The sequence below is a fragment of the Zea mays genome, chromosome 3 (assembly GCF_902167145.1).
Source record: "Zea mays cultivar B73 chromosome 3, Zm-B73-REFERENCE-NAM-5.0, whole genome shotgun sequence".
In the NCBI taxonomy this organism is placed as follows: domain Eukaryota; kingdom Viridiplantae; phylum Streptophyta; class Magnoliopsida; order Poales; family Poaceae; genus Zea; species Zea mays.
The window spans coordinates 9546127-9556022 of record NC_050098.1 but is presented as its reverse complement, the minus strand read 5'-3'; the positions used below and the strand labels follow the sequence as shown (position 1 = coordinate 9556022).

General features: G+C 42.2%; 1 protein-coding gene across 7 annotated transcripts; it reads left to right on the top strand.

Annotated features, from left to right (window-relative positions):
* The first annotated feature begins 536 nt into the window (after positions 1-536).
* LOC100383188 (uncharacterized) lies at positions 537-9703 on the top strand. Of its 7 annotated transcripts, XM_020549884.2 has the most exons (6): positions 537-1046; positions 1143-3444; positions 4870-6561; positions 7684-7930; positions 8657-8662; positions 8741-9703. In XM_020549884.2, exons 2-6 carry the CDS (start codon positions 1300-1302, stop codon positions 9196-9198), a joined length of 4548 nt encoding a protein of 1515 aa, XP_020405473.1. In that variant the 5' UTR covers positions 537-1046; positions 1143-1299; the 3' UTR covers positions 9199-9703. The 7 variants fall into 7 exon arrangements, with proteins under 7 accessions (XP_020405473.1, XP_035822038.1, XP_020405471.1 ...); XM_035966145.1 differs by lacking the exon at positions 8657-8662 and having other exon boundaries at positions 8754-9703; XM_020549882.3 differs by having other exon boundaries at positions 8657-9703.
* Positions 9704-9896: the final 193 nt, after the last annotated feature.

Here is a 9896-nt window from a genome sequence, read left to right as displayed (position 1 = left end):
ATATATATATATATATTACTAAATAAGTTCCAGCACACGTTTAGCGTCGTGTAATTCCTTTGTCGCTTCGATCGGCTCGATGTCCTTGACGTCGACAAGGTTGCTGGTTGTACCCTTTTCCTTTAGATTTTTAATTGGTTTTACGTTGTTGGTGTGTATAAATTTAATTTTACCGATGATAATATATATTGACTGTTTTTATTAAATTATTGTATACAAATATTTTATCGAATACTTTTGTGTGATGTTACTAGTTAAAAGTTAAAGAAAAAGAACCAGCCCAACAATATTTGTAAAGTTTGTTTGGCTCACTCACTATCGTAGGGATTACATTTTCCGAAAACTATTTTGTTGACTAAAATTTATTTTTTATACTTTTTAAATTTTAAACTAAAATACACTAAAAACCGGACAGGTTTTCGTTTCCAGTCAGTACCGGGAACAGTAAATTTTACGGTTTTCGGTAAAAACCGGGTGGTAAGTTCGTACCTTGCTCCAAGCCAGCCCAAAACCCCTGGAAGTGGTGAACTCCCATCACTTCCGTCCAATCGTGATCGGACGGTTCGGTTTCTCGCACCTCCCGCACGCCCGCACCCTTCAATTCCCCACTCTCCTCCCTCGCCAGTTAGCGGGAGCGGGACAGTTAGCTGTAACCTACCTTTCCCCGCTCTTCATCGGCAAAAAAGAGGGGGAAAAAAAACGAACCCTGAAGAGGAGAGGGAAAAAACTCGAGAAAAGCAAACCCTAGGTTGCCATGTCATCGACGACATCCTAATTCGCCGCATTGCATCGCCCAGGCAAGGGGCTTTTGGCACAGGTCGGCGCTCCCCTGTCATCGGATTCGATTCCCCTGCTCAATTTGCCGCCGATCCGTGGTTCGGATCTTCTCGCCGCTCGGCGACTGTCGCGCCATTTTTTCTCTCGATCCGTCTGCGAGACACTAAGCGCTTCGCCGACGGTCGACCCTGCTGACGCCACCGGCGCCAGGTGGCTTGTCGCCTACTCTGGTCCGCCAACCGACGCTTGATGCCTCCAGGGCTCCAAAGGTAAAACACTGCCTCCGTCCACAGATCTGCGATGCCTTTTAATGTTTGGATACCGAATGGGTTGTTGTGGTGATTGCGGGCGAACTGATGGTGTAGGATTGCTGATGAGATCGAAACTGTTTCTGTTAATTTATCGTGGATTCAACTGAACCCCCATGCTCCACGCAACCGCCCCTGGTCTGGGTCGAAACTCTACATATGATGGGAGGTGAAATTCTGAGGAATTATGTTAACTTGATTCGTGGGCTCGTGAATGGAACCCAGTGGCAGTGATAAACCCACTGCAACAGATGCTAACGAATCAGTGGTGGGTTTAGATGGTGAGGACACTTTGTCTGAGAGGGAATCTGTTGGAGCAAAAGATGGACCTGCCTTGCCTAATGGGAGTGGAAAGGAGGCTCATGCAAGCAGTCCATCTGCGGCGAATAAGAGGAAGCACAACGACTTGGGTTCTAATCAAATGGAACTCAATGAACCAGGGACGCCAAGTTCCAGCTCAGGTGATTCCACATGGAGCATAAATGGTCTCGATGACTGTCACCAACTCTCATTGTCTAGAAATAAGAACGACGACTCTGAACATTCGGTTACTTCAGCTGGAGTTACAGTGATCAGGCAGCCTCGTGGCGTCTTGAGGTTAAGAAAGCTGGCTCAGAATGTTAGTACTGAGAGTTGGACTGGTGGTCATAATACTTCACAAGCTAATGGAGTTCCTAGGTCTTCCCAACACCCGAGGCGGAACAATAAGAGGGAATCAATTCCGTCCCAGGAGAATAGAGTTAGTGGTGATGAACCTGTCAGCTGCTTGAGGACTGAGAATGGTACTTGTGATCAGGATACCGGCACCAAGTTCTGTTCCAAAACTGAGTTCTTAGCTGAAAAGCAGTCACATCTTTCAGGCGAACCCCCAAAAGCTGTTCATGTTGACAAGGGTGTCTATGATTATGTCAAAGACGATGATGGTGATAGTTTGGAAGAAAATGCTGCCTGGATGCTCTGTTCTTTATCAGATAACAAATGTGCTGGATCACCAAGGAAGGGAACTGATAGGTTGTCAAAGAGATCTTTTTCTCAGAATTCAAACCATTTTAAGAATTCATATGAAAAAATCAAGGATATATGTAGTCCTGCTAGGTTGCTGCGGAAGCGTGATGGCAAAGTTCCGTTCTTGAAGCGTCGTCAGCGTCGGCATTTTTATGAAGTCAGCCCTAGCGATGTGGATCCATTCTGCATTGTTAAAGAGAGGATCAGGGTTTTTTGGCCTCTTGATGAGACTTGGTACTTTGGCATGGTCAAGGAATATAATCCGGTCACAAGGTTACATCATGTCAGGTATGATGGTAAGGATGAAGAATGGATCAACCTTCAAAATGAGAGGATTAAACTTCTGTTTTTACCAGCGGAAGCTCCCAATAAATCTAAATGCACCAACTCAAGGTCAGCGTTTGAGTCGAAGCATGAACAGGGTGACAGAGAAGACATGCATAGAAGCGGAAGCAATACAGAGAGTTTTGAGTCAGGTCCCATCAGCTCATGGTTGGCTCGATCAAACCAAGCAAAATCTGCTGCACTTTGTGACATCAACAAGCAAGATCACAGTCATTCCAATACTGTTCCAGTTTCATTTGACCAAAAACAGTGTCGTGCTTCTGATGCCAAGGAATCTATTGATTCTGCACCATGTAGTTCACTTGCAAATGGGGGTGTAGAGGTTCTCAAGGATAGGACCATACCTGAGGACGGGAGGTTTCACTTTGTTTATTCTAGGAAGCGATTTTGCAGAAAAAAGAATGATTTTCTTAGCATTTCCGAACAGCATTCTAATTGCCAAAGAAGAGCAAGTTCTATGGTTCTTGCTTCTTGTCCTGATATGAAATCTAGTATTGCAACTGGTGCTTCAGTTACATATGTCATACCTGCATTGAGCCTCCCACTGAAACCTGTTTATAAGTTGCTTTGTGAAGCCTGTTGTGTTTCGGTTTCCAATGCTTTCTTTCTTCTTCAATGTGGTACAATGGTTGCCTTATGGCCTGTTGTACATCTGGATATACTTCTTATTGATAGTGCTTTAGGCTTGAAACGTTTCCTTCTTGACACATGCATGAGATCGGCAGTATCACTTTTCTGTTTACTTGCTGGAAGCTTTAAGCAGTGTTCTAGGCAGAGAACTACCAAGGAATCAAGAATACCTTGTACTTCAGTCAGATTTCAGATATCTGGTGGGCATGGTAGAAGCCAAGTAGTGTTTATGTTTTTCAGCTTTGTTGGTGTAGAGAAATGGAAATGGGAACACCTTCAAGGAAAGCTTCAATATCAATGTTCCAAAAGGGAGTTGTCTAAAGATTCCACAAAATGTACAGGTCGAAGAGCTCTTCCTTCAATGGGTCTCTTCTCTAAGGTATCTTCCTACCTTACATATGCAGTTTTAAGCGATCTTTCCACATGACTATTATAATTGTATTCCCTAAATGATTTAAACAGCCTTCCATGCTTTTCACATTATGAGCACCAGCTCATTAACAAATAGGGGCATTAACATTACTCAGTATGCAGTAGCTCCCCCTTATGATGACTTAATTCTATAAGTACTCCTGGACTTCATGTGAGGTTGTCCGTAACCAGTTTTGGGTTATCTGAGGAACCATAGTGATGGATGGTCATTGCTACCTTACCCTGTGTAATTCTATGCATATTGTATTCATTGTTTAAACTGTGCAAAAAACATACCTTTGGCAGATTAGTTATGTTACAATTCATGGAATCAATATTGTCTTCCACAAGGCGTCATGAGGTATTCGCCTAGGTGCGCTTAAGTCCTGGGCAGAGAGTAAGTGGAGGTATAGGTGCGGTGCTGTGCCACCAGATCCAGAGCTATGCTGCCTGAGGGAGGGAGCAGAAGGGAAGGGGATTGGGGTCATGATCCTGCAGGGAGCGTGTGAGGTGACATCAATCTTTGTGGTAGTGCATGGAGATTGCATTGGATTGCACACGCCCTCCACAAGAGGGAGGGAGTGATTTTGTGTTTGCCCCTTCACTTTTCTAACAAACCCTAGAGATTTCTTTACTATCATTCCCTTTTCTGATTTCTTAGGTTCTAGTTCCTATAACTTCTATTTTCTCACAAGTTAGTATTAGATATACTTTTATTTGATATTTCTCTTATAACCTCCTCTGGTACTGTAGGAACAAGAATTACACATGTGCATAGTGGTGTTTAATTCATAGTTAGTCAATCACATATATGCAGAACAAACTGATGTAAACGCCTAGAGAATGCCTAGTTGTGCTTAACCTCTAGGCAAAAGGTCATTGCCTAGAGAGTGCCTAGTGCCTTTTTTTACCTTGAATATTATTGTCCATGTATTTGCATTAATACTCTTAATGTGCATTTTATTCTGTTTAAGGTTGAAGCAGTACATGTTCTTTGTTTCTGAAAGCCATATCCGGGTGAAGAATTTTTTACTTATCTTGCAGGGTGTGATTTAGTACTGTAATTGCTGTTGTTTGTGAGGTCTCTTACTATACTTCTGTTGTAATCGTAACCATCTTGTTATTTCTTGTCAAGTTATTTGTGCCTTAATAACCCTTTTCCCTATAAAACTGCAATGCACAACGCATTATGTTGTGCATATGCCTCATGTGATTCATATGTGAATGTGAATCGTTGTTCAATGGAAATACACATTTTAACTGCTGTTTGTTTATAGATTAAGTTAACATCATCTAACACATTGCTCTAAAAACATTGTGCTAGAACTCTATTTTTTTTTGTAGAAAATCAGCTGACCATCATTTAAGTATTTTCTCATTTTCTGTTAAACAGGGTTTTGATGTTCAAGAGTCTGTCTTTCTTCCAGAGTCTAATTATTCAGATATCAAACCTGCCATTTGTTGTTTGGATGACCGGTGTAAATTCACTCAAAGTTTTCTGGACATGACAACTGCACCTTCAGTACTGCTTTGGCACCATAGAAAAATGTTAATGGAAAGCAATTCGACTAATGGTTCTCAGCAATCCATGTCATGTGCTTTGGATGAGGATCATCAGCAGTTGGTAACAGAACATGCATCTGATACAGTTTGTCATGCTCCACTTCAAGTTTGTTCACTTAATCTTGGTTCATCACCTTATAGTCCATTGGATATGGTCTCTGCTAGTTGTGCAAATCCATCTAGCTCTACTAGTAGGGAACCCAAGATTACTGAAAGGAATATAAGCCCAGAATGTAATGACAACAGTATTGATGATGCAAATATAATTGACATAAAGTTTCGAGATCAAAATGAGCCTTGTATTGGTGCTGATAGGCCATGTTCCTCCAACCTTAGTGTTATTTGCTCTTCACAGAAGTTTGCAGAGGATCGTATTTCCATCAATATTCCTCAAGACAAAGCAATTGATGCAACAAATGATAAACCTCTTGACAAAGATGAAAAAGAAAAGCATCCTATATCTAACTTGGTTCAGGAATTGAATGAACATCCAATTGGTCGTGTTACACCAACTGCCCCCAGAACTACTTCCCATCGGAACCGGTTTACGTCTATATCACGTGCTTTTGGAGATGGTTCAAAGTTACTGCCAGAAGACCACATGTTGACTGGCTTCGCTAGTGGTTCTAAGAAGCCACGAAGTCAAGTTTCATACTCAGGTTCTCCTAGAAGTGAGGAACTTGGCTTAAAAAACAAAGATCATTTCCGCAAGATACAATCTCATGTCAGTGTTAAGACAAGTGATGCAAAAAAACTTCCTGATAGTTCTAGAAGTGGGCATAGCAGTCCAGAGCTATTGACTTGCATTGCAAATGTTCTTGTTACAGTGGGTGATAGAGGTTGGAGGGAGTATGATACCCAGATCACAATGGATTCTGATGTTCACAGTGAACAGAGGATATGCGTGAAACTTGCTGAAGGGACCAAGTATGCTCACAAGGTCTGTCAAGTTTTGCAGCCTGGGGCCACAAACCGCTATACACATGCCATGATGTGGAAGGGTGGGGCTGAGTGGTGCCTGGAATTTCCTGACAGAAGCCAGTGGTTGATTTTCAAGCAAATGCATGATGAGTGCTATAGCCATAACATCAGAGCTGCTTCTGTGAGGAACATTCCAACCCCTGGTGTCCATTTGGTTGGAATCCATGATGATAATGATATGGTATCCTTTGTGCGATCTGAAGATTATCTTGTCCACATCGGAACAGATGTTGAAATTGCTCTTGATGAGGCCCGTGTGTTATATAACATGGACAGTGATGATGAAGAGTGGATATCAAGCCGGCAGAAATTCTTAGTAAGAGACAACAACGCCACACTTGAGTTGGCAGAAGATTTGTTTGAGAGGGTTATGGACAAACTAGAGAAGTTTGCATATAGCCACGACTCTAATGAACTCAGCATTGTTCAGATGAAGGAACTGGAGACTGATGACCTACCTCTGGACATTATTGAAGTGATACATGCATATTGGCAAGCTAAGAGGCAGAAAAAGGGAATGCCACTTATTCGACATTTCCAGGTGAACATATATTTTTGCCTTTTATTTTTGTACTTTTGGCTTCTTGTTTAGCTTTCTATTATTTAGTGGTCATTTGGTTCATACAATAAAGAAAGCAAGTGAGCATTGGATAGTTGTTATCTAGCTCTGTAATTATGTTTCATGTAATGTTTAGTAAGCAGTCTTGGGTCCTTCGTCCCAGTTTAACTAGATATAGATAACTGCAGTTCACTTACATAGTTTTATGTATGCATTTATTTATTTAGCTAGGCTTATAGTACTGAAGTGAGAAGGACAGGACTGGCGCAGGGATAAGGCTTGCCTTATTCCTTCCTCAGACCCCACCCCACTCATGTGAGAGCTGCCAGCATTGAGTCTATCCTTTTTTAGGCATATAGTACTGAAGCATGCTTGAAATTATTTGCAAAAAAATTATACTTTCAGCCTTTTGATACTGCCAGTGCCATTGTAGTGTATTTTTTTTCGTGAACGCGCAGGAGAGCTGCACATCATTAAATTAAGAGAAGAAAACAGCCCAAAATGGACCAAAGTACAATGCCAAAATAGGCAAAACACAAGACCACCAATTCCTGCTGCGCACAGAACTACAGCCTCCTTCTGCGCATGAAAACAGCAGTACGCAAAAGAAGAACAACAGCAAAAAGTGTCAGCAGATCACACACACAACTGCTCTTCACTAATCACCCAAAAGAACCCTTGATCTAAAAACTGCAGTTCACTTACATAGTTTTATGTACGCATTGTAGTGTAGTAAAACACCATAACACTCTTTACATTTACTGCAAATCCATTGTGTCCCAGGGTGTCATTTTGACCAAGTACTTATTGAACTAAATCCTCAGGGAAATCTTTTTGTTGCTTATTCTTTGGCTAAAGATATGAAAGCCTTCTTTTTGAACAGTATCAATGAAGCAATTGTTCGGTCATAGTTGATTATTCTTCTGTCCTTATCAATTATTTTTAGAATCCATGCTAACATAGGTATTTCCTGTCAATTAATTGATTTTTTCCTGAGATTTGATTATGACTTATCTTACCAAAAATACTGCTACGTTTCCATGAAATACTTGCTGAGAGCGGGCACAATCTTGTTCTAACTCTTACATAATTTTCATTTCTCAGTTCGCTATGTGGAAGGTCTACGAGCAACAGTTACATGAATGGGAATCGAAAGTATGCAGAATGCAGGGTTCATCAAATGGGTACCAAGGAAAAAAAATGCCTCCCAAGCCTGCATTGTTTGCCTTCTGTTTGAGGCCTCGTGGACTCGATGTACCATACAAGGGACCAAAGCAGCGTTCTCATAAGAAGCTTATGTCTACAGGCTGCCATAGCTTTTCAAGACAGCATGATGGCTTTTACCGGCAAGGTACTCTCCATTAATGACTACTCCCTTTGGTTTGCAAATACTTGACAGAACAAGGTTTGAGTTTAAATTTTGATTGCAAATAACTTTAAAGTACTACGTTAGAAACTCAAAGATCATATGCATAGATTTTTCTTGAAAAATACTTCTATGAAAAAGCATAGCTTTGTTAGAATGTTCATTTTTTTTTCATAGAAAATATTGGCCAAAGGCTCAAAGCTATGTTTTGAAAACTGCCGTTTCCAAAATGTAAGTATTTGCAAACTTTGAGGGAGTACTGGACTCAGAGCAGCTCCAATAGTTAGCTTCCTAAAACTCGAAAACGGATAGGAGGGAAAAAATAGGGTGCGGGGAGAAACCGCATCAGGGCTTGTTCAGTTAGGGTGGATTGAGGGGGATTGGAGGGGTCCCTCCCTATTCAAAATAGGGAGGGATTGGGGATTTAATCTCCCTCAATCCCCTCCGCCTCCCCTGCAAACGAACAGGGCCAGTGTTCCAATGGGCACCTGGACGGATAGCAAGCGTGGAACACATGTATACAGTATACTTGTGAGTTGAGAAGGGGATTTGTCAAGCGTTTATCTTTTGGGAATTCAGATGCAAAACTGTTGGAGGGCTGTTTTTCCCCATCGCACGAAAAACAAACTAGGGAGTTGTTAAGGAGCTCTTGGAGATGCTCTAATGATTGTTTTGCCTTTTTCTGTTTGCTGATGTATCTCTCTTTTCCAGTATCAGGTAGGAGATACAATGAATGCACTGTGGATGGGCGGATATGCGAATTATATGACATTGGTTCTCTTTATTCCCTAACAGGGTACTCTCCCAGGTTCTCTACAAGAACAGGTTCTCTTCGGGCATTTGAGTCCTCGGAAAGTTCTACACCAAGATTTTTCAGGACAAATATTGTCAAAAGGAGTGCAACCGTTGCTTTCTCTGATGATCACCAGCCGTCGCCTTCCTTCCGCCCTCAGAGAGTTAAACGGAGCGCATCTGACCATTGGAACACTGTCATTCATGACTGGCAGAACTCAAAGCATCTCTTTCCGGGCTCGCCCCCTGTTGATATTGAGGAGCTCAAACTGCGGGATGCTGCAAGCGCAGCACAGCACGCTGCTGCCATGGCGAAGCTCAAGAGGGAAAAGGCTCACTGCCTGATGCAGAAGGCTGACCTTGCCCTCCATAAGGCCACGGTAGCCCTCATGATTGCTGATGCAATCAAATCTTCCAGCAGGAACAAGTCTCGGGATTGCCGAAGGGGATTTGATGAATGAGGAACGCTGACTTTTTTTTGCCTTTTGCCGCGAGCCCTTGGCGTATACACACAACTTGAACTCGATGCTTTTGCTGATGATGGGAGCGTGTTTGCTTATCTAATGATCGAGTCATTAGATAGCATCCCTTCCCCCCTTCTCCCCCCTCCCCCTCCTTTGCGTCTCCTGTACATAGGTTTCTTTTCATCATTCTTTTGTGCTCTTTTACCTCCCGATTAACATATTGCCCGGTGATGAATGGGCCAGGTCACCAGGATGTAGGTTAGCAATCTGGCGTGTTGTCTGAACAGCGGCTAGGGAAGTGGCGCTTTACGGAGGGTTATGGTCCTGTTGTTGCACTGTGATGCCTTTACGACATTGCATATTCTAGAAGGAGCACATGGCATATCGTGGGTCAGTGGGAGCAGTGCCACATGACCCCTCTGGGTCATAAATAATCTATTTCCGATGGCTCATAGGTTGTGTTCGATGACCTAAGCCGTCGGAAATTTTATTGTGGTCAACATATAGTACTCATTGGAATTCTGGAGGAACTTGAACATGAGGTCCAACAACCTCTTAGATATATTTTCGATTCCTTGTGTGTTCTCCAAATATTTTGCATCCAATAAACTTACAAACACTTTCTTAAAAATTTCCATGTTTTCTCGATCCCTGTAGGTGCTGCGACATATGTTTGCCTGGTCCTACGTATCGAT